General features: G+C 44.4%; 1 protein-coding gene across 5 annotated transcripts in view; it reads left to right on the top strand.

The window, feature by feature from the left end:
* Positions 1 to 24,655, top strand: part of OCLN (occludin) — a 152,460-nt gene that overhangs the window by 45,022 nt on the left and 82,783 nt on the right. For all 5 annotated transcript variants that reach the window (XM_085632376.1, XM_085632375.1, XM_085632379.1 and 2 more), the window contains exon 5: positions 22,621 to 22,754. In XM_085632376.1, coding sequence (XP_085488502.1) covers positions 22,621 to 22,754 — 134 coding nt within the window. The remainder of the gene's footprint in view (positions 1 to 22,620; positions 22,755 to 24,655) is intronic.

Raw genomic sequence — 24,655 nt, 5'->3', positions numbered from 1 at the left:
TTCACAACTTTCTTAGCTCTGCCAATGCACCTTGTGCTGTATGTTGGCAGCCCTTTTCATACCAAGCCTGAATGGATGATTTTCATGTTCTTTTTTGTCCTAATGTATTGATGCGACTGCTTCTAAATAAGTAATCTAAAACGCTATGCCCTATAAACACCGACTTTTTTTTAAGCCATGGGTAATCTGGGCAGTGGTTTATGTCCCAACCTTCCAAGGAGCCTCTCTGGCACTCTCTACCACTCGCTATACATACCACTGCTTCAATACCCCCTTTCTCAACCACTCTCTGCTACACCCCTCTACTCTCTGCTGCATCTCTCTGCCACACCCCTCTCCTTGCTCTCTTTCCATCTCCGTTCACTGTATCGCTCCTTCACCTACTTTACCTTTCTCTCAACCTCCTCTCTATCAAACACCTCTCCCGGCCTCTAACCCTCTCTACCGTGCCACATTCTACCTCTGTTCTCTACCATAGTTTTTTTAACTCTTCATTTCAAGTTACCTCATCTTTTCACCATCTCTTGCTACCAAATCTACAAATGTATTTCACAATTTATTCACTGCCTTGCTTCAATCGCCCCCTTTGTAACTGTTTCTCTCTACCATGCCTCACTACCTTTCATTACTTCTTACACTACCACCATTTTTTTTTCTCCATCATTAACTTCTCTTTCCCTCATCGCTCTCAGTACCTCTCCTCTCTACACCCCTCTTTATACTAATTTCTTCCTCACCTCTTACTCCACTGCTTTCTCCATCTCACCCACTCTACCACTGTATCAATCTCACTTCTCTCTCTTTACTGTCTCTCTACGTTACTAATGTTTCCTCTCCACCGCATCTTTCTTTCCCACTTTTACCCATCCCATTCTACACTTCTCTCTCCATCACCACATTGTTTACCTTGTATCTGTCTCACTCTCACCTATTTCTGCCACTCCCATCCTCTAGATCTAATGCATCCCTCTTTTTACCATACCTCTGTCTAACCCCCTGCGTACTTCACCCTTTTTGCGCTCTTTACATTTCCTTCTTCCTGCCTATGGCTCGCTCTACCTCACTCTACATACTTTACTATCTGAGCTTTTTCTCTGTACCTGCTTCTTCCTGGTTCTCTGTGTTTTTTCTGTCTGTTACCTTTACCCGACATCACTTCTACCTCACGTTTCTCTACTTCTGCTGTTACTACCTCCCTTCTTGTGCTGCTACTTCTCTCTCGCTTGCTCTTTAACTCTGTCCTTCTCCTGCTTTCTGTTATTTCCCTTAACTAGTAGATGGAGAGGTTAGTCTAACAAGTGAAGTGCACCCTTGGAAAACGGAGTGAAGGGACAAGCAGGATAACAGCATTAAGGAGTAAAGTATCAGTATTTCACCTGATGGAATGTTGAAAATCCCCAGTGTATTGCTTTGCTTTTCACTGTAGAAGCAAGAATGCCAGTTGTGAAGTTGATTTATTTGTGGCTATCATGAATATTTGACATTAAAGCTACCATTTGAAGTTTTATTTGCATATGTGATGTTTTCATAATATGCACCTTTACGCTAAACATTTACAAAGTCAGTTTTACCATGTCCTTAATGAAGTGGGAGGAGCAGACTTGTTAGGCACTGAATTCCACAAGAATAATTATTGTAAGACATCTGGAGTCCAGCACAAAAAAGAAATGTCTTTATCAACACTTGTTTAAGCTTAATTTTGGTACATTATGGCTGTCAGGAGCCAGGTCTTTCGAGCTTTTTGTCCTGCTGTTTTAAGTATATTTAATTTTTTTTGAGCGTCATGAGGGCTTAAATTGCATAAAATGGGTAATATATAACCGTTGCATCTGACAGTGCCACAAAATAGGTCTTGTCGGAGGCCCCGTAAATCCTGAAGGCCCTGTGTGAACATTTGTCCCTCATACTGTTCATTGTAACTCTAAACTGTCAAGGGTATCTACCCCTTTACTCTCCTAGATCTTCTCTGTACCTTTAGAATACCTTCCTTCTTTTTATGTTTGTTAGTTCATTTGCTGTACTTAGTTTTATTTCATAACTCTGGCAGCAGCCGGTCAGACGCAGCACTTTCTCAAACTAGTTTCAAACACTTACTATTCACTTACACTCATTGCTGCACACACATTACTTCAGTCCCCCACTTAGTGATGCATGCACCCTCTGAGCCAGTCGTTTCCCCGTTCCACTTATGTATACTCACTTATTCATACATAATTCCATATTCACTCATTCGGTGCTGCTGACGGATCAGAGACAATAATTGGTGTGCATTGCTGTGGTACAGAGTTAAAAAATGGTAAAGATATTAGCGAGTGTTGGTCTGTGCTTCTGCTTTGGCTCACATGGAGCATCCGCTTTTGAGAGCCTAGCAGAGTTATGAAGGGAAGGAGAAGTTTGTGTAAAGAGCAGTAATGTGATGAGATGCTTAGCACTGATGTGAATCTAGGCATTGATGCTGTGTTAGGAAACGTGAGCAGTGGTTGTTATTTCTTTGGGACCAATTTCATTACATGTTAATTGCTGAAATATACAGGTTTTTCTTCAGCTGGTTTACCAGGACAAACCATGGGTAATCATCTGAGCTTATCAGCTGTTGACACATTAAAGGGAATCTTGTAAGGAGTTGTAGTCAAGCTCTTCTGCCCTTTGGTTGTTTTCCACAAGAGCGTCCAGAAAAAGTACAGCATGTAATGAAAAGGCAACATTTCACCTAGATGAACAGGGAGGAGTTGCATACTTGAGTGCAGCTGGCTACCAGCAAACAATTGACGTGCAGTTATTTAACACATTAAGAAAAAGTGAAGCATTCTTTTAGACTATGTGCTGCTAGGCGTGTTCTGAAGTATTTTTTCACACTGGCCGGCATGAGAGATGTTCAGCATTGGCCAGTCAATGAGTGTTTTTTTTGTGCGGGGACAGTTGCGGTGATGAGTTAACAGGGAGGTGTGGGCAAATATAGAAGAGAAACAGAACGCAGAGGGAGAGTTTGAAAGTAGCACTTGGAGGAGAGTGGAGAGCAGGAAAACGTGTGCAGTCTCATGAGTGCTTAAGGAAAAGGAAGCCAGCATCTGCAATGCAATAGGTATCTCGTTTACGCGACTTTGAGCTGTTGGCATTGTAAATGAAAATGCCTTCTATTTATGTTTTGGTTTTTAAAAAAATAAATAAAAGGCATTGTCATTTACAATGCCAGTAGCTTATACCCTCGCAAATACAAGACCTATTGCATTCCAAATGCTTGAAGGCCTCGCTGAGTTGCCCCTTCTGTCTCCCATGGCCCCTGAAAAGCTCCCCATTTGCTACGAGTTAAATAAAGAAACTGGTGGACACAACTGGGCACAAGAGACCCTCCTGCAGTGAGAGATTCATTAAAGAAAATGGTGCTTACGGACTAAATAAGACATACCGTGTACCAACAGAACTAAAAGGGCCAGTCCTCATGGGAGGTTACAACTGAAGACAAGGTGGTACTAAGAAGGGACTAACGAGCCTAAAAACAAAGCAAAAGCCAGCATTTACGAAGGACAATGACACAAGCCAATGACAAATCTGGGCGGCGAGTGGGTGGGGCTTCAATTACATACTCCAATACGCATGCGCTGCCCAGGCTCGGCCTAAAAGGTTCCTAAAAGTGAGCAGTGGAATGGTAGAAGCCAGCCAGTCAGAGATGATAGTCATGGTCCAGGGGAAGGACAAACAAGATGAACAGTTTGAAACAAAGGAAGCAATCTAATAGAAAGCAAGCAAATAAGAGTGACAGTAAAACTAATCGTTGATAAGCAATGGTCTGCCTGAAAGCTCCTACTTGTTCTTGAGACACAATGTCTTGCACAACCAGACAGTTTGCTGCATGGTAGGCTTGACTTAAAATTGACGGATAATGATTTGATCCATTGCTAAGCACACAGGAACCAAGAGGTTTCATGGTTCTACTAAACAAAATCAAGTGGTAGTAATATAAAATGGAGAACCTCAAAAGCATGAGTAGAAACTTTGAAAAGAAAGACATACAAAATGGGTACTTCTTCAGCACCTTGGTAAACCTAAAGATAAAAAAGAACAATTAAAAATTAAACTGACAAAACACGTTGTAGGCCCGCATAGTATTTTTCCGCTGTTTAGTCTTTTACTCACCCCTCCCCCACTTTCTTTAGGCTTTTAACCCCCCCCCCTCTCTTTCTTCCCCTCAGGGCACAGCTTCAGGGGTGAGGGGGCGAGAGGTGGGTATGGGGTGTCATCCCCTCACCCAAATGCACCCTTGGCTGTGTAGTTTAGCCTGGGGCCCTGAGTAGGGCTTACTATGTCACTGTCTATTTTGCTGGTTGTGTCAAGAATAAAAGACAAACCAGTGATCTTTGATGTAAAGCTGGAGAGACAGATATTTATCTGGTGACTGAATTCCAAAATGTGAAACCAGAGAACCTGGAATCAATACCATCTTCCTTGCTCGCCCAAAATGTATTCCATAGAGCCTCATTTTTCTTTATTTTCAAATGAAAGCACTTTTAAATACTTGAGTTAAGTATGTACGCTGTACAAGCTCCCCTTATGTTTGATTTAATAGACTATGATGTTGTTTTATTTGTGATAACTAACTAGACCACCTTTGGGGTTAATGTGACTACTGACTTGTCTTAGAAACAAATGCCCCAAACTACAGTGCATTAGTAAACTAAGTTCATATTTAAAAACTATCCCTTTTAACAAATATCTATTTAGTGTTCTAAACTAATATAGTATGGTGAAATGCGTCCACATAATAAAGCAAATTCTTTTTTCATTTTGAAGAGATTTTAATAATTTTTACATTATTTTTATTGCATGCCATACATGCCAAATATTTTCATGGCTTGGCAAGTGCTCGGACTCTTAGAGCCAAACCAAACCCATGGTTCACCTCTGGCTCCCCTCGCCCTATTTGCTGTCACTGGAAACATTGAGCCTGGCTGACATGCACCAATTTGACAACTCTACCATCAAGACTTCTTGTAGCAAAGATGAAGAGAACGTGCAGTGAAAATACATTTGAAATAAAAGTGATCCCAGGGCAGGTACTCAAGGCAGCTGTTGTGTTGAATGTGAGCCAGGGAGAACTACCAGGGCCAGATGGGATGAGTAGCGGTGTAGCTTGAATGGGTGGGTGAGGGCATTTGGGGTATTACACTCCAAATGCATTCTTGACTTAGTAGTCCGACTTGGAGGCTCTGAGTCGGTCTGCTATGCCTGTGCCTCTTTCCTTCTCATTTCACTAAGAACTTTTAACTTGTTCATTTTTTGTAGTGGAAACAAAGGTATGTAGTGACTGATTTAGTAAAAAAATAATGTAAATTTGCCCTCATAGAAGTAATCCTTGAGTGGGCGCAAATGTACTACTGCAAATCGCAAACTTCGGCAGTAGTAGGCTTAGAAAAATGCTCCAATCTGAGGTTTCCAGGTATATTCATGGCAAACACCCAGAAGGGGATTGGATAAGTGGCAGTCGCTCGCGGTAGCATTGCAACCCATCATTTTTAGGTCTCGCTGAGACAGCGAAAGCTGTCTCTTTGAGACATTTTGTAAGTGGGCTTTCAAAAGTGCTACCCACATGGTTTTGCTGGCCTAGGGCTTGAGTGCACGATGGCGTGCACGTGCACAGCTGCTCCTTGCATTCCTCCCTCCCTTCTCACCCAGCCCTTTGATGCTCTGCTCGATTACTCTCACTTTCGCTGTTTTGACCCTTGCATTCCCCCCTCCCTTCTCACCCAGCCCTTTGATGCTCTGCTCGATTCCTTTTCACTGTCCTTAAATCCCTTTGTAAGTCCATCTTGTTTGGGTCACCTTTGCTTCATTAGACCCATCTTTCCCGACTAGGAACAGGTTATTTTTGTCCACTCCCTTTAATTTACTTTAATATTAAACTCTCGCCTTAAGTGAAGCAATTGACTTTTAAATGTCGTCGTAATCTTACAGCCTTGTTCTCAAACAAGAAAACTCCTCTCCTTCCACAAGTTTCCCATTCGGCCATCTTTTCTTCTGCAGTAGTTGATAACATTGTGGCCATGTTTTAACCAAAGCATCAGGTTTCTGCAATTTTGTAACGACGTGGTGATGCACATACTTTCTGTATGTTGTACATTCCGCTGCCCCTAATGTGTCCGAGGTTTGTGAGATGTGATGCATGCTAGCGCGATCCCACGCCATGCGCCTCTTCAGCCCTCCTAAAATATACCATCCTCACTCTCCAGGTTAGAATTCGACACTTCAAAAACAAACGTGTAGCATCGATCTTCTATTAATAATGCTACAATGCATTCCATCGTAAATGTTCTGTGGAAAGTATTTTTATTTTATCATTTTGCAGTGGTTCCGGTAGGTCGGCAGTCAATGATTCCTTGTTTGTGTACCTTTTGCCCAGGGGCGTTTCTTCAATTGGTGCAGCAGGTGCAGTGGCACCAGGGCCCACAAACGCTGATAATTCGTGGATTTAATGCAACTGTAGCATATTGAGGAGGTTGGGGGTCATTTACTTACTTGCCCTGGGGTCCATGACACTGAATAGGCTGGTGTTTCGCCACGTATTTTCATTGGTCAGTGTTTAGCATTCGAGGTTGTACTCCTGAGTGACGTGACATAGAATGTAAGATTGATTGTGCCAGGGCATGAAAAGGAAATGCTGCTCAGGGCGCCAATTGTGTAAGGCGTCTAGACCTCACATATGCTCTTCCCTCTGTTTTTCTCTCTGGTCTCACACATGCTATTCCCTCTGTATTTGTCTCTCTTCCCTCACATGTACTCTTCCCTCTGCATTTTTTCTCTATGCTCTCACATGTGCTCTTCGCTCTGTATTTTTTTCTCTGCCCTCGCATGTGTTCTTCTCTCTATATTTTTCTCTCTGCTCTCACATGCTCTCTTCCCTCTTTTTATCTCCGGTCTAACATGCGCCCTACCCTCTGTATTGTTTTCGCTTTGCTCTCACATGAGCTCTTCCCTCTCTCTTTTTCTCTCCTCCCTCACATGGACTCTTCCCTCTGTATTTTTCTCTCTGCCCTCACGTGCTTTTCCCTCTGTATTTTTCTCTCTGCCCTCACATACTCTTCCCTGTATGTTTTCCTCTTTGCCCTCAAGTGCACTCTTCCCTCTGATCACATGCATACACAACTATGCACACATACAAACACACACATGCATTTACACACACATATGAACATATACAAACACACAGACCTGCATAAACATATGCATATACATGTACACCAACACACCAACCCCACATACACATATAAACAAGCACGCACACCAACATACTCAAACACATATACATACACACAAACATGCATACACAGACATAGGTATACACACAAACATGTGTACACACCCATGAAGACAAATGAACACAATGACACCCATACTTGCACACCAACACACACATGCATACACAAACATATACACATACAAACACACACACATGCATACACACACAGATATATACATATAGACACACACACTATGCACACACACGCATCTCCCGTACTGTCTCAGGGGAAGAGTCGGTGTCAGCTGTCTCCTAGAGGGAGATCTCACATGAGACAGTAAGACTCAGAGACATGTGGCGGTGGGGAGAGACAGACATGCCTCCCTTTAATTGTGTTGTTGCAAGATGGGGACTATCTTCTGCCAATGGTGCATTCAGATAAGCGGCAGGAAGTTATTCGGACACATGCACTGATTTCAATTTCGAGAAAGTGGGGTGAACGTTTCACAGATCGGGAGTGTGTGTCAACACGTGTTTCTCCTTCACGGCAAGGCCAATCAGTACGTTTTGTTTAACCGTGTGGTCATGAATCCTTTAATTGCATAAGTGAGCGGGTATGAATGTAAACAAAAATTTAACACTAATACCACATTTTCTGTCACTCTTGTGAACAGGTTTGCTGTGAATGTATGAATGAGAATGGCATTTTAGAATACGTTGCATGGAAAAGGGTCAACATGGTGTATACGTGTTTTTGGGTGTTTTTTTTATTTATTATTTATTTTTTATTGCATGGTTAACCTCATGATATACCGGATTCGGATGCTTCATTGCAGATCAGTTGTTTGGCCCGTGGTTATTTACGAGTTTGGAAAATACTTTTGTATTGTTTCGATTCTTTTTGTCTCTGCCCTATCTATTGGCTGCGTCCTTACTCTCTCCCATCTTCTCTCTCCACCTCTTTGCTACATGTTCTCTCGTAATGTTTTCATTTTCCCCAACTCTCCTCTTTACTCTCTCTAATTCTTTTTTTGCTCCTTTTCTGTCTCTGTCCCTTCTCTCCTCTTTCTCTCCCCACCTGTCCCTTCTCTAACCCCACTCCTCTTCCTCTGCCCGCCCCCCATCCCTCTCTCTCGCAGTACTGCAGCATAGGCAGCACCAGGTCTCTGATGCCTTCTCAGTGTTGGCCCTGGGGGTGGAGGAGGTAAGTCAGCCCCCCAAGTGAATCCCATTATCAACAGATAGTGAACCTCTATTTACCAACAAGTACGGAGTGGTCTCGGGTGACGGCTGATGCGAACAGTGATCTGCTCTCGGTCCCGGCAGGGCCTGTGGGGTGGGGGTGTTACCTTACACTAGGAGAGGAAGTAAAAGTGATATCCTCCTCTCCCCCCCACTCCACCACTGTCTCTCCTCACCCTCCACCTCTCTCTCTCCTCCACTTCTGATTCCCTTCCACCTCGGTCTCTCCTTACCCTCCACCTCGGTCTCTCCTTACCCTCCACCTCGGTCTCTCCTCACCCTCCACCTCGGTCTCTCCTCACCCTCCACCTCGGTCTCTCCTCACCCTCCACCTCGGTCTCTCCTCACCCTCCACCTCGGTCTCTCCTCCTCACCCTCCACCTCGGTCTCTCCTCCTCACCCTCCACCTCGGTCTCTCCTCCTCACCCTCCACCTCGGTCTCTCCTCCTCACCCTCCACCTCGGTCTCTCCTCCTCACCCTCCACCTCGGTCTCTCCTCCTCACCCTCCACCTCGGTCTCTCCTCCTCACCCTCCACCTCGGTCTCTCCTCCTCACCCTCCACCTCGGTCTCTCCTCCTCACCCTCCACCTCGGTCTCTCCTCCTCACCCTCCACCTCGGTCTCTCCTCCTCACCCTCCACCTCGGTCTCTCCTCCTCACCCTCCACACGTCTCTCCTCCTCACACTGCTGCACGCCACTCACTGCCGCACACTGCTGCACGCCGCACACTGCTGCACGCCGCACACTGCTGCACTCCACACACTGCTTTTATGCGAGTTTATGCTACTGACATTGTAAATGACAATGCCTTTTATTTGTTTTAAAACCAAAACATAAATAAAAGGCATTGTAATTTTACAATGCCAATAGCTCAAACTCTTATAAATGCGAGACCTATTGCATTGCAAATGCTTGTTAAAACACTGTACCTCACTAGACCGAGACCTACCTACTGCAAATCAGTACTCACCTTGCACCTCCTGCAAATAGTCCATACCGAACCTTGGACCCCCTCCCCCCTGCAGCCCACTGCTTTTTAGTTGGGAAATTTGAGAATCGCACCCTCTGAATCTCGCTGACCAAGCTGCGCCCCTGCGTTCTCCTGTGCGCCAGGTCTGTCGGGCCTTTCCCGCCATGGGATGCCTGTCTCTCACATTACCTAAACGGAGTTTATTCTGAGTACATAGTCCTTGGCTAAACTTCCTTTGTCACATCTCCACTCTAGAGTTTGAAATTAATACAGTGTTGGTATTTTAAGAGAAACCGAATGCGGTCCTGCCTAGTACTGGGAAGAGGGCCACGTTCGAGGCTCCATTTCTCAAAACATTAAGCCGTTATTGCTCATTGAGTTTAAATCTGCGTGACCGATTTATCAACTGTTGTAACCCTTCTGGGAAGGCACGCCGCAGGACTGCAGCAGTAAACGTACACAATTTGTACAGTTTGGAACCATTCATTATAGACCTATTAAACACACCGACCCTCCGTCGATTCCTGGGACTGACCCCGAAACCCGAGTGTTTAATAACCTGAACAGTAATCCTTGAAGCCTGCGGTCTGGCTGAACAGCAGAAAGTCCTCGATTCCGAGGACTCCAGCCGGCAGATTACCTGCGAGTGAGCACCCGGAAAAACCGGTTTCTGAGAATGTTACCGGACAGAAGTATGTGAAACCTTTACACCGAAACTGCGGGGCAATGGAGTCGAGGAGCCGAGTGCACCCTTCCCTCCTTCGACCAAATTCCTTCCCGCTGTTTGAACTATAAACGACCTATAAAACCTCAGGCACGCACGGTTTGTTTTCTTGTTTGTTTTTTTGGCCAAACCTTCCAGAAGATCGAATAGCAACCAGTATCGCATTGTTAAGCAGCTAGCCATGTTCCTGCAGGCTGAGGGGCTGCCGTCGCCTCGCGCGAAGTGTAATCAGCGGGCAGGCACGCGCACAGCATGCGTCGTCAGTGTCGAGTTGTGCACGTACAGTTAGTTCTCTGCCTCGCTCTCCTGCATTCCTGGTCTTCTGGTAGATTAGATGTCAGGACAGTGGCCACATGCATACCTCTTGCTCTAATAAACGCACACACTCCTCCCCTGTGTGCTGGAGTCTCACAGCGGGTTTCTTTCTTGTTTCCAGGGGGTTCTGGGGAATTTTTTTTTTTTTTTGCTGCTCGAATCCGCATTCTTAGACGGGGGTCTTGAGCTTTTCCCAAATGCATCTGGGTATATTTTTGTGAATGACAAAAAGTGTCATCATGTTCCCTGTGCAGGAGTTGGAAATGGATGACGCAGCATCATAAGTCATCCAAACTTTTTTAGTGTATTCTAAATTTCTGCTCCTTTCTAATTCCGCGAGTTGCCCGGTTTTATTCCACTTAAGCATGACTTGCAATTCCCGCTTAGAGCCCTCATTACCTATTCTGAAACGTGCCGGGAGTGGCTGTCCGCCCTGTAACCCTAATAGAAGGCGTCCCAGTTATGTATTAGATTCGGGTGGTCTCCTTAGGAATCTATCAAGTGCACTTGATTGTCAAGCATATAGTATCAAGTGTCTGGCTCGAACTCCAGTTTGTGTCCTGGCTTCTTGAGAGGTCTTGTATAGGTCTCTCATTGATTCATATCCATTAGCAAGCCTTCAATCTGCTCTGGCTTCTTTATACAATTTGCGGGACTCTGGTAATGCTCATAATGGGGCCTTGCATGGGAAATATCTTTCTTCGAACAGAGTTGTCCAGCCCCATAATTTGTGCCATTCGGTGTGACAGCTTATTTTTTTTTTATGGGGCCAAACACACACATTTAAGGTCCATACTACCATTGCAACAGTTAATTAGTAAAAGTTCTCTCCTGAGACTGTCCGACAGCCATTGTGGTTGACGCTGTATTTTTGAACCCAGATCCTAGCTTCCTTGTTTGGAACTGCCAGGACCACCCAACTCAAATGGAATTTTAAGGGCAGCAGATGAATCCATTAATGGGTGTCTGCACATGTAAACAATGGCCATACACCATCCAGCTCCTGGAAAATATTTTCATGACTGAGACTCTGCAGCGCCAGAAAGCTATATAAACATCTAGATAGTGTTACTATTTTGATTACTGCCGTACTGCCTGTCATTAAAATGTGGCGTTTTCTAAAATGTCAGCAGGGGCTGCTTGCAGCAATTGTGGGGCTGGCGTCATTCGCCTCTGATGGGCCTGTGCCCGCCCCACTATGGCCCTGCTGACTGGGTCAAGCACTTGACTCTGTTAGTGTTTGGGAGCAGTCACAAGGTTCGAAGGGATCTGGTGTGGGGGTGTTTCAATCTCCGAACTCAATCACCCAGGAGCGCAATAACGCATTGTCCAACCTAGTGTGTCTTTTTTAAAAGAAAGTACTTTAATACCAACAGAAAACTCCGTGCTACATAGGTCATAGATATGGATGCTTCACTGGTGTAGGGCAACATTCCTGGGGTCTAGTATTTACCCCCCCACCTACCCTTTCTGCCGTCCGCTCACTCACTCATCCCCCAGGGTTTGCATTGTATCTCGGGCAGGTATCCGCCACAAGTGCAGTGTTACCCTCTCTTTTGAGTTTGTGCACTCAGTTGCTCTTAAAATTCACCACTGTGGAGTTCTACCCTTTTCTGGTAGACCTGCTGGCAGTGAGTGCTCCAGGCACTCAGTCTGTGGAAGGCAGCAACTGAGGCTGCCACCAGAAATCTGTGGCTCTGGCATCGTCTTGTGTCTCTCACTGGTTGCAAGCCTGCATCTGGGCTTTGGGTGACTGGGATGGTGGGCTGCGGGCTCAGTAGTCACTGGCCTGCTTCAAGGCTCTCTTCCAGCGGCGCAACCCCGCCACAGCTGAAGTTGCTGGGTTAGCAGGGCACAGTATGCTCGGGTGCAGTTCAGAATCCGAGGCCCAGACCCTCTGGTACAGCTTCACGATGTTGGAGATGCAAAGTCTGCTCACGTACAATTTCGCAGCAGCAGGGTTCACTTGGACACAACTTCATGATGTCACAGCAGCACACTCTGCTCCGGCCCAACTTCATGATGTTGCTGCAGTGCACTTCGACTCCTGTAGCGCACACGTTTCTCCCTTTTATCTTTCTGGGTGGACAGAACCTGATGGTCTGGGGTCAGCTGCTTCTGGATAGTCTCACCTCCTGCAGGGTTGCCACACTCCCTTATTTCAGCAGAAGGCGCTGTATGGATTAACGAAATGAACATCACAGTGCTGTACGATCCTAATCGAGGCCTTCCTTTTGCAAGTTTTGGAAAACAAAACATAGAAATTAATATATTATACAAGAATTTTCATCGTTATTTACATCAAAATGTTTGACCCTTCATTTCATGTAATAATCTTTGAACATTGTTGATAATTGTAGGTTAATTTGGTTGATATTCAAAATGTACCTTCGTATATTGTTGGGAAATGTACATTCTTCTATAAAGAAACAAACAAGACTGCAGGTGCAGTTGGCCCAGCCCTTCTCATGGGGTATTTTACCACTCTTAACTAAATATAACCACTAAGGTAGTGTTTGAGTGGAAAGGCTCACTTCGGGACATAAAGATTTACAACTTTAAAATGTTGCAGCAGAAAGGTATCTTGCGCAGAAATTCCCACTCACAGCCGCATGCTCCACTCAAGCACAACTTCACGATGTGTCAGTTTTGCGCTCAGTCCCAGGAGAACTCGGATTGCTCTCTTTTGCCTTCTCGGGTGAACAGGCTCAAGCTAAGGGGTCCATGGCTTCTGGCTTGTTCTGGACAGGCCCGCCTCCGGGGTTGGAACACTACTTGCATCTCTCGGCACATTGGCCTCAAGGTGCTTCAGGATAGGGTGAAACTTCTTTACAAATCAGACTCTGTGATATCCCATCACCTCTGGGAAGCCGGCTGCCAGGCAGAAGTCTGCTCTGGCTGACCAAGGAAGGGAGTTTCCTGCACAGTACTGGGGAGAATGCTGGGCAAAGAACTTGGAACTGAAACAACAAATAGGTCAGTGGGTCCCCCTTTTAAAGAGTCACAGGAGATTAGGATTGTGGATTCTGTCTGTGCTTCTAGAACTAGTTTGGGGTAGTTTTCTTTCTCCGGCCTCACCAGACACAGCCTTTGTGCAGAGTGATGTTCATTACAACAGGGTCTCCAGCATGAAACCCATCTGACTGAGGCATAAAGAGATGTTGGCTTTCTGCATCTGTATATCAAAAGCTTTACAGGATAGTGATCAGGAAAGGGACATAAAGGCTGCCCTCACTTAAAGGCTACTTTATACTCTGAACAATAGAGACTGTATATATTTAGTGATTTACAAGCGGGCTTTCACCCAAATGTTAGCACACTCGACCTAATTTTTAGGTTCAGCCTGTTCTATTGGAAAACTGTCCTGCTGGGTAAAGGGCACTTGTATGTAATTTTTGTCGGTTTTTAAATCTGCTTTGAACACTTTTCCGAGATCTAGATTATGTGAAGTACTAGCAAGCATGGGAGTCCCAACTAACATCCTAGAAGTTCCAAAGAAAATACATGAGAATAATCTAGCACAGGTGAGGTATGGGAGGAATGGGGAACAAATAGAAGCTTTCAAAATAGAGACGGGTGTACGCCAAGGTTGTATTTTGGCCCGACTATCATCTCACTGTTTATTAATGATTTGGCAGAACACTTGAGCTTCCAAAATGATGCCCCTAAGATTGGCCTCACAAAATACCCAGTGTTATTTGTGGACAACACGCTTCTTATTTCAAAGACTCCAAGAAGCCTACAAGTGATTCTAAATCAATTTCTAGAATTCTGTGTTGACCATGGCCTAGAATTGAATAATAGCAAGACCAAAGCCATGGCTTTTAATACTTATAAATCTATTAAATCAACCTTATTGTTAACTATACCTTTTTAGAGCAGGTCTCAGATTTTAATAACTTGGGGATGACTTTATCGCACAATCTTAGACGGAAGACTGAAATAAGAAAACGTAATTTGAAATACAACAAGAGACTGGGGCTATCTTAAAGGCAAAATAGTTCAAAACAATTAGTATAGCCCCTGCGCTTCAGGTATATAAGACTAGGGCCAAAAGTGTTGCCCTCTATGGCGCAGAGCTCTGGGGCCAGGAACTGGCCAGTGAGCTAGTAACAGTGGGGAAACACATCTTCAAGCTCCTAACACATCTTCCATACAGCTCTCCAACCCTCCCAGTTTTGCAAGATATGGGTCTGTTCCCCATTTCATTCACCATCCAGGTGCGTCCGTTATTATTCTGGGACAGATTGTGGTCAATACCAGAGCTGGAGCTACTCCGTTGTTAAAAGCAGAGAGCCATTTAAGGATTCCATGGCTGTTGTATGTAAAAAAAAATGTTCCATGCTATCGCTCTTGAGAATCTTTAGGACTCCCCAGTAGACTCCCATTTGAGACCAAGACAAGTGATAAAGGAACGGTGCAGTGAATATTTTGGGGGAAAATTAATAAAGAGTAGTAAACCAGGGAGCCTCGCAGACCAATTCCTTGACCATAAGATTGTCCCTCTATATGAACCTTCTCTGTGTCATCCAGGGCTCGCTCCCTAAATAGTTGTATCTAAAGTTCAGATATGGATTATGCCCACGCAAGAATTCACAGCTAGATGGGCAAATCCCAAGTGCCCTAACACTACCTGCCCTGTCTGGGCACCGCTGCTGAATCACTACGCCACCTGTTTTTCTGTGTGGCTTATAAAGTGTCAAGGAGGAAATGGATCATTCCCCTCTTTCGATTTATTAGGTATAAGGTCATTGACTACTGCACTTAGGATACTAACAACCGGTACGCGGGAGTAGATAGTCATTAGTTTAACAAAATATTTGCATGCAGTATGGATAACTAGGAACCAGTGGATAATGCGCTAAAAGACTACTCTGGCTTTAAGGGGAGTATTGTATTAAGCACAGGACCCATATAGTGCTATTCATACTAACTGGGAGGCTGCTACTTTAGATCTATATATTCTCAGCCGAAATATGGAAAGACCGCTTGGAACGCCAACCTGTAGAATTTAATACATGAATCACTGTGTATAATTAGATTGGGATAGAATTTAGACTATTTTAAATACCTAATGTGATTGAGAATTTACTTAGACATTTTTAGCTGACATGCATGGAAATCTATTTTATCCTTCTGTATGTCCTGTGGATTTTAAACCGAAATTAACAATAATATAGAAGTAGTTTGGCGTAGAAGGAAATTTACGGGCCTACTCGTGTAGCACCCTCTCCAACCACCCACCCTCTACCTGAAGAAAGCTGACTGACATATCTGAAATTGTATACAATATCTATATTGTTCTAAATCTGGGGTCTCCATCCTTTTTACTAACGGGAGATACTTCAATTCAACGAGAATCGTCCTGAGCTACTAATTTTTAATAGTGTTGTATTCATCAGACAAGGTTACATTAGTGGCCACCCTGTGGAAGATTACGAGCCGTAGTCACCTCAGTGCAGGATGACCAGCAGTAATGTAAAACCGGCTTAGTCAGTTTGGAATGCCTCTAAAAGGGTAATACATAACAGCCACCGCTGCAATATTCCCCTGGTACCCAGGAAATATTAGTAATGAGTATTCCAATGCTGCTTAGTTTTATTACTCGATTATCAGCTTTAAATATACTTGGGAAACTATGGACTATGAAACTTTACGTTTTCATATCAGATACACACTTTTCAATTTTGGTGTATAATGTGTGTGTATATGTATATGTATGTATATGTGTGTGTGTGTGTGTATGTATATATGTGTGTATATATATATATATATATATATATATATATATATATATTCACTGAAAAAACCATAGGTTTCACACATGTTATAGTTAGCTGGACATTTTACTGATAAAAAACCTATGAAACTCCCCCGTTATAGTTAGTGCAGGCAACTATAACTCACGCGACCGCAATCCTCTGCTGATGCTAATACTGTATTTAGACACTTATTTGCCCATGTCTTCTTCCATTAAATTTTAGCTATACATATATTACAAATATTTTTTTTTCATAAAGACACATATGTCATCAGCAGAGGATTGCGGTCGCGTGAGTTATAGTTGCCTGCACTAACTATAACGGGGGAATTTCATAGGTTTTTTTATCAGTAAAATGTCCAGCTAACTATAACATGTGTGAAACCTATGTTTTTTTCAGTGAATTTGCAAGGTTTTTTAAATGCTAATTCCTAACTATAACGTGTGTGAAACCTATGGTTTTTTCAGTGAATTTGTACGTTTTTTTAAATGCTAAGTTACTTTACGCCATTCGTGGCGTGCGCGCCCTCTTAACGCACACGCACCGTGCGTGCACAGTGAGCACTTTACGCAGTTAGTGCCGTGCACGCACGGTGGGCACGCGGTGCGCTACGCGCACCGCGTGCGCACGTTACGCTGGATGGGCCATGTACGCACGATGCGCTTCGCGCACCGTGCGCACATGGAGGGCATATTATGCGCTTCGTTGTGCAAGGTAAACTTTTACATTTTCATTGATTATTAATGCTATGCACAAATGGTGCCCGCCGGGCACCATTTGCACACGGGGGGGGGGGGGGGGGGGGGGGAGAATATGGTTAATTTTTTTTAAAATAATTTTTACCGCGTACGGTAAGCGTAATCGGCGATTTTAAAAAAAAAAAAAAAAAACTTGACTTTTTGGCCTTGGGGGTTCTTTAGGGACACCTTCATCAAGGCTAGGTGGTTAGGAGCTGTCTAAACAGCCCCTTTACATGTTTTTTGCCTTTGTTTTTCCTCCCCCCCCCTCAGAGTGCGAGAGAGAAAATGGCGGCCGCCGCTTCCTGGTTTCGACCGATTCGAATGTTTACTAAGATCTAACAGCCAATCAGAATCGCGCTCGCGCACGTCACCATACGCGTACGGTAAGCTTACCGTAAGCGCACGGTAAGCGCACCGTAAGCTGGCTCAGATATATATATTGATTTAAATGCTATTTTCTCAGGATCTACTGAACAGATTTACACCAGACCTACAAAAGGCACTTCCTTGACCTGAGGACTACCTCTCTGCCAAATTTCAAGTAACTCTGTTCGGCCGTACGGGCTGTAGCTGGGTCTAAAGGTCCTATGGAAAAATGCATGGGAAAAACGCGTTTTGGGACCCCCCTCTTTTCTCAGCCCCCGCTTGACGAATCCCCCCGAGACTTTCAGGGTAGGAGCGGAGCGTAGCGCCCCACCTATTTTGAAAATTTCGCGAGGATTCGTCGACCGGCGCCAAAGTTATTCCAAATAGAATGTTGCGGATTTCCTATGGAAACAGGGTCCTAACTATAACTACCTACTGGCGACCGCCAGTAGGATATATATATAGATAGAGAGAGAGACATACATACATACATACATACATACATACATACATACATACATACAAAAGCTTCGAATTTGGTAGGCTGAGCTGCACACAGAAGAGCTACTCACAGATAGCTGAAGAGCTACCAGGAGCTCACGAGCTACACGTTGGAGAATCCTGTTCTAAATCAGTTTTCTAATCCATGCATCTCTGAACGACTGGGTTGTATTGAACTAGATGTCCTAGCTTTTAACATATCTTTGCTTTTCTTACATAGTATTTCTTGCACAATGTATTTATGAGTGATTAACATCTACCAAGATGCGGCCATGGGATGGAGTTTAAACAAACTAGACCACTATTGCCAATACTCTATAGTTGGCATAATCACCACTGTAGCAGTAGCCTCAGCTGGTGTTAAGCTTTTTTTCTTTTTTTCTTCCCAAGTGAAGCACAGAATAACTATCATATTGGTAGCAGCACATGGCGGACCCTATAATGATGTTTTTGTTCTCCCTTTCTCCTATCTGTGAATTTTACTTAAATAGAATATTGGCAAATCTGATGCTTTGACTCTAGGCATCATAAATAACAATTGTACCTTGATCTGTTCGGTGTACTAGAACTGTTTAAGAAGTTTTCTTACATTAATTGTTCTCCTCTATGAATACGGCATACTTTGTTGCACTTCGATACTAGGTCATCAAGCACCTTAGTGCCACATAGAATTATGCCACTTTGTATCCATTTGTACTTTATCCGATGCCACAGTTTATGTATTTCTTAAATATGCAGCCTGGGTCCATTAGAATTTGTACCATTAGGTAATTTTTTAAAAACTGTTTTTATTGTTGTAAATATTTCTTATCTTGTACTTTTTATGTCCTTCTGGCCGAAATGTTTTATAATAAAAGAGACTGAAATCCTGCTCCTTGCCCCTCCCCCCGCCGCCACCCTGCCAACCATCTGCCAAATGGCAGCCCTTTTGCTGAGAAGGGCTGCTAAGTAGTCTTACTGAAGACCAATTTGTAAAAGGAGCCCTATTTCCTCTATCTCCACTTCCATGCCTAGGCCTCCTTTTGCCAGCGTTAGAAATGCCTGCAATAGACTTCCAGGTCCTTTGTAAAGATGGACTAGTTAGTTAAAGTTGTTATGCTTATTGCTATATTTGGATGTTAAACTGATACTAATGAGGTGCAACCTATGACCAGACAATGTTAAGTTTAAAAATCACAAAATAATGAAGTAATACTATTATAAAATGTACCGCATAATTAGCCTTTTCTTCCCACATAATTTACTCAACCATGCCGCATAATTTGGCTCCCCCTGCTGCATAATTTCAGTGGCCCTGACTATGTCCCAGTAACCTTTGGTTTTTTTAAAGTGAATTTCTAAGGTTCTTTATACTTTATTTCCCAAGTGTAACCTGTAAACCTAGCGTGTGAGTGAGTGCACGAGTGTCTCAGTGGGTATGTGTGTGTGTGAGTGTGCATGAGTGTCTCAGTGGGTCTGCCAGTGGGGGTGGGGGTCTGAGTGGGTTTGCAAGTGCCTCCATGAGTGTGAGTCAGTCTGAGTGAGAGTGTGCATTAGTCTGAGTCGATCTGTGAGTGGGTGTAGATGTCTGAGTTGGTCTGTGAGTGGGTGTAGGAATGTCTGAATGGGTTTCTGAATGGCTGTGTGAGTGTATGGATCTGTGAGTGGGTGCATGAGTGTCTCAGTGAGTGTCTTGAGTGCATCTGAGTGGGTGTGTGTCTGAGTGGGCTTGTGACTGGGTGCCTCAGTGTCTGAATGGGTCGTTCAGTGGGGGGTGTGAGTGCCTGAGTGTGTGAGTAGGTGTCTAAGCGTCTGTGTGGGTGTGTCAGTAGCTGTGTGAGTGACTCTGCCACAAAGGAACCGCACCTGCCCTTTTATCCAACAAAAGTCCACAGTTTTACACAAAATATCAACCCAAGTAAGTAATTTCTGCTGGTTAATTACTAAGTGCTACCTTCTTGGGTAAATGTCCAGTACGTATTCTACCCTACAGCTGCATGATGGAGCACAGGGAAATGTCACCAATGATCTTGTGTGCATTTTGGCAATGTGATTGTTCGTCATGCATATTTATCCAGAAATGTGATAACATAAATCTTCCTACAGAGAAGACAACAAGACAAAGAGGTAAATCTCCACCAAACTAGGATCTTTTCTTTTAATATGAAGTAAGGACTTGTTTGTTTGGTGGAGATGTCCTCATATTACACAGCATCAAGAACGCGCCACCAAATTCGTCGGAAAATGCATTGAGGGTGCCACCTGTTAAGCTGTCCCTCATCCTGGCAAAAGGCAGGAAGACCGTTTCATATTACTAAGGTGGTGGGGCCAAACAGGCAAAGTGATTTGCATATTTTCAAACTCGTCGTAATTTAAAGGGAGAACAATGGACTCTGCTCTCAACAAGACTCTCAACAAGAGAGGACAAGAAACAACCCATTCGCCATAGTCGCATACAGATTGCGCTCCAATAGATTAACTATGCCGTCACCTACACATAGGATTTCAGTTATTTTTTCAATACGGAATTGCTGAGAAAACACCCTTGGTTTGCCCTTGCTAAGCCTAGGATCATTTGTCCTTTAAAGAAGTGGAGCTCCAACTGGAGCACCTGCTGTGTTTATATATTTAAGTGCCTCCCGTTGAAGTTTAATTTCTGTTAAATGTGCATTGGGGACAAAAGGCACTGTCAAAACTATTTCGGCCCCAAAGGGGGAATGCACAGCCCCCCTCCCTGGGCCTATTTTGGCCCTAGGGAACCCATCGCTTGGGGCCTGGCCTTAATTGAATGGGGGTATGGGGCTTTGCGGCTCCCTCCACGGGGCTCGGCCATGTGTCAGGGCACCAAGTGTGAAGGATGGGGACCTCGGGTGGAGCCTCAAGGCTCCCTGTTTTCCCAGCTGGTTCCCTACCTTCTCAGGGCTCCGGAATTGTTCTTGCATGCAGGGAGGAGCTGCAAATGCAGCTCCCTGCGTGTGAGGGCAATAATTTGACCTCTTACCCTGCTCGCATATCTGCAGGCAGGGAGAGGGATGAAACCATCTTCCAGCATGTGGGAGTGGTTTGACAGCTCCCGCCCACTATAAGCGGAGTGTTTACTTTTGCTTGGCAGGAGGTGTGAATGCTCACATCAAGTAAAAGCAAACAGCTATGTCCCAGGGCTGGGCACCCTGGAACATAGCAGGAGCCGGACCTGGGGTGGGGAGGGGGGGTAGCGGTCCCCTGGGTGTTGTATGGCTCCAGGAGGGATGCCAAGTGGCCCCCCTCCTTTGTTGTGCACCTGTGGCGAGATGGTGGTTCCCAGGGCCAGAAGGGGGGGGGAGGGGGAGGGGTTTGGAAAGGGGAGAGGTCTGCACTCACCTCTATTTTTTTAAAAATTATTTCTTACTAATCACCCTGGGGAGGTGGTGGCTTCCGGGTTCCAGGAGGATCCGCGTGCCCCCCCCCCCCACCCCCCACCCACCAAACAAAATTTAAAAATAGACTGTGGAAGGTGGTGGTCCCTGGTGTCCAGGAGTGATGGAGTCCATGCGCACCTGCTAAATGTAAACAATAGCCCTGGGAAGGTGGCTGTCCCCTGGTCAATAATAAGTCGGGGGGGGGGGGGTGTGTGCCCTCTCCTTTATTTTTTTTATTGCTGCATGCCCCTGGCCGGCCTGGTGGCAAAAATGTTAACAAGCATGGACATTTTACAGTGAATTAAAAACAACGTTGCTTATTTGCCCTGCCAGAACCAAGGCTATGTATGAGGTTAGGATATTTATACCCTGCCCCACCCCCTTTTTTTTTTTTGCGCTTTTGTTTTGGGACTCGACTGAAGCAAAGTCCCATGATGGCTGCCAACACTTCCTGGTTTAAGTGTTGGCAGCCAGTCGGAGCTCTGAAGATCTCTGAACAAGCTTGTTATTATTCTCAAAGTAGTCGCAGTCGTAGATATACAAATTTGGATCTCCTTTAATATCTCACAAACTACTTGGACGGATTAATACCAAATAACAAAAAAAGCACAACTTGCGGACCATAAGCTAGCTTCCTGCCAAATTTGGTGTAATTCCGTCCAGCAGTTCGGGCTGCGGGAGTGTCTAAGAGTCTATGGAAAACACTCTTTTTTGACTGGTATATAGACAGATAGTCTGAGACCGGTTTGGGATAGACCTTCCCCATGTGGTCTGAAATGCAGATGTGTTTTTCGAAGTCCTTTTCTATTAGCCAATTTTGCGACTTTCCTATGTAGTCTTTGCTTGTATGTCACGTCTAAGAATTTGTCTACGGATGCTTACAGCTCTTTGTGTCTGTTTGCTTTCTAATATCTTTCCTGAGTTCCAGCTTGTACACCAATCCACGATCCAGATCCGCTGTCTGTCTTCCCTCTCACGTTATCATCCTCCTGCAGAAAGGTTTATTTGTAATTTTAATCTACACACCATGCAATATTTTCACCCTTAACCCTTTTTAGTTGATTTTGAATTTCAGAATAACAACCACGTTAGCACAAGAAATCTACCAGATTACCAGATTTCTGTATGCGTATGGCAGTTCAGGCCTTGCATCATTCAGTATCACACATTTACCTCTTGTAACGTTTTCAAATATGCTCCCCCCCCCCCCCCCCCAACCAGGCTCTAAGCATTTTTAATAGTCCTGCCTGAAAGGAGAAAGATTTTATGTGCTTTTACATCATTCTGTACCGCTTTAAAATACTTGTTAAACATGCTGGTGTATTTTCTATAGGATGATCTGTTTCGGAGTGTTGGAAAAATATCTTACCTATTCATTAATTTTTTATTAGGTGAAAAATGTAGCAGATGATCCGGAACCAGTACCCCCAATGTCAGATTATGGTTATCCAGTCAATGGTTCTGTTCAGAATTACAAAAACACTGATGGGGTTATGCCGTATCCCAGTCCCTACAAATCACAGCCGTAAGTAACTCATTTTATCATTTGAGTAGAAAGCTAACCAAAAGCAATGCATCCACTTCCTGCAATTGGTCCCAAGTGAAGCGACTTTGAATGCATTTAATAAACTTATTCTCTAAATGTAACTTTTGGGGGTCAAATCCTAGTGTTTCCATGTGAAAACTAAATGGAGCAATAAAATATTTATGGGCGAAGAGTAGATCTTTGTGTTTCTGAAGCTCGAAGGATTAGCAGTGGGTTGAATCCCTCCTGCTAATGTCTCAATCCATGGAGGACCAGATCAGTTATTAATTTTTGGAGCTCGCCTGAGGCAGCGCACGTGCGCTATCTTTTCAAATTTTTTTGCATCTTAAACAAACCTAAAAAGGTATTAAAGCTCATCCATTTATTGCCATTGGGTTTTATCTGTCATTCTCACTTCTTTTGTCTTCTTCTTTGATCATTGGGGCTGGCTTCATTTTGCTGGTCGGTCTTGTTACAGATGATTTTGGGAGGATTTGGGTTTCACTTATTTAGATTCAAAACACACGCACTCTCGCGCGCGCTCTTTCTCTCTCTCTCTCTCTCGCGCGCTCTCGCTCGCACGCTCTCTCCGAGAGAGAGAGAAAGCACGAGAGAGAGTGCGCGTGGAGAGAGAGCGCGCGCCTCTTGCGCGCACGCCACTCACTCGCGCACACCCTCTCACTCAAGCGCGCACACCCTCTCACTCAAGCGCGCACACCCTCTCACTCAAGCGCGCACACACACAATTACACTTTTAGAGCTAGCACATATCCCATGAATCACTCCACCCAATGCCACACCACTCTCCTCCTCTCTACGGCTCCCTACGGCACACCTGTAGTGGGTACGGTGGTTAGGCAAACAATCCAGCAGGCGAAATATTCTTTTAAATTTCTTTTTAATCCAGTAGATATGAACCCACAACAGCAGGACTATCCAGTTCGGTTCAAGAACTGTTGGTTACTGATCTATCCTGACCATTCCTAGGAAACCTCCTGAGTATTCCATAGAATACAAATACCTCAGAACAGATACGTTCCATATACTAATGTCATGCTATTAACTTATTCAATACTCCGTTACCTCAATGCTACAGTGCCACTCCATGCCCCCAACTATTAGTCATGCAGACCAGCAGCCACTCTGGTCTACAACATGGCTAAAACGGGTTGACAAAGCCAATAGGCTTCGGATAGACAAGACCTATTTGCTTTGCAAGCGATTGCTCTGTGGGTGATAACATGGATATCTTTGAGTAGGGGGTAATTACACCTGTGACTTGTAAAGATTCAAAGCTACTAGACCTTTGCAAAAAGCATTCTATGGTATTAATGTTTGTACACCATCGTGTTGGCTGTGCAGCTTAGAGGTTTAGGGCTGCTCTTTCACAATGCAGAGATTCACATGTCAGAATGCCTTCTTGAAATGCACTTTGGCTCGCCAATAGTAACACAGGCCAAACTTGGAGTTTTAATGCAGCCAGAGGTGGGAAGTGAGGTGACGCAGGCATCATTGCGGTCAATTGCAATTCATTAAGATCACATCAGGACCAAACACGGTGATTGATCACGTTTATTTATTAGTAGTGCAGTAAAAAGTTGGAAAACAAAGCCTGAATTGTAGTGTCTAAATACACCTTCATCTTTGTACATTAAGGTGAGGGGAAGCCTCCTAGTGAACTGAAAGTCGCATGTGGTGGGATTTTATACTCTTTGAGAAAAGGGAAGTTCTTACATTATTGCAAAATTTTCCAATGTGGAACGATCCGGGATGGTAAGGAGTTTGTTCTGCAAGTGAATCTGGAAGCAGGTGCTTGCAATGAAGAGTGTGACCAGAGTCGTAGCAAGGTTTCCATGGGCCATAATGCAAACGGGCCACTCTTTCCTTCACTTGAGTTATAA

This window comes from Triturus cristatus, chromosome 2_1 (genome assembly GCF_964204655.1).
Source record: "Triturus cristatus chromosome 2_1, aTriCri1.1, whole genome shotgun sequence".
NCBI classification, from domain to species: domain Eukaryota; kingdom Metazoa; phylum Chordata; class Amphibia; order Caudata; family Salamandridae; genus Triturus; species Triturus cristatus.
Note: the sequence above shows the minus strand (reverse complement) of the source record. Positions and strands in the feature narration are given on the sequence as shown.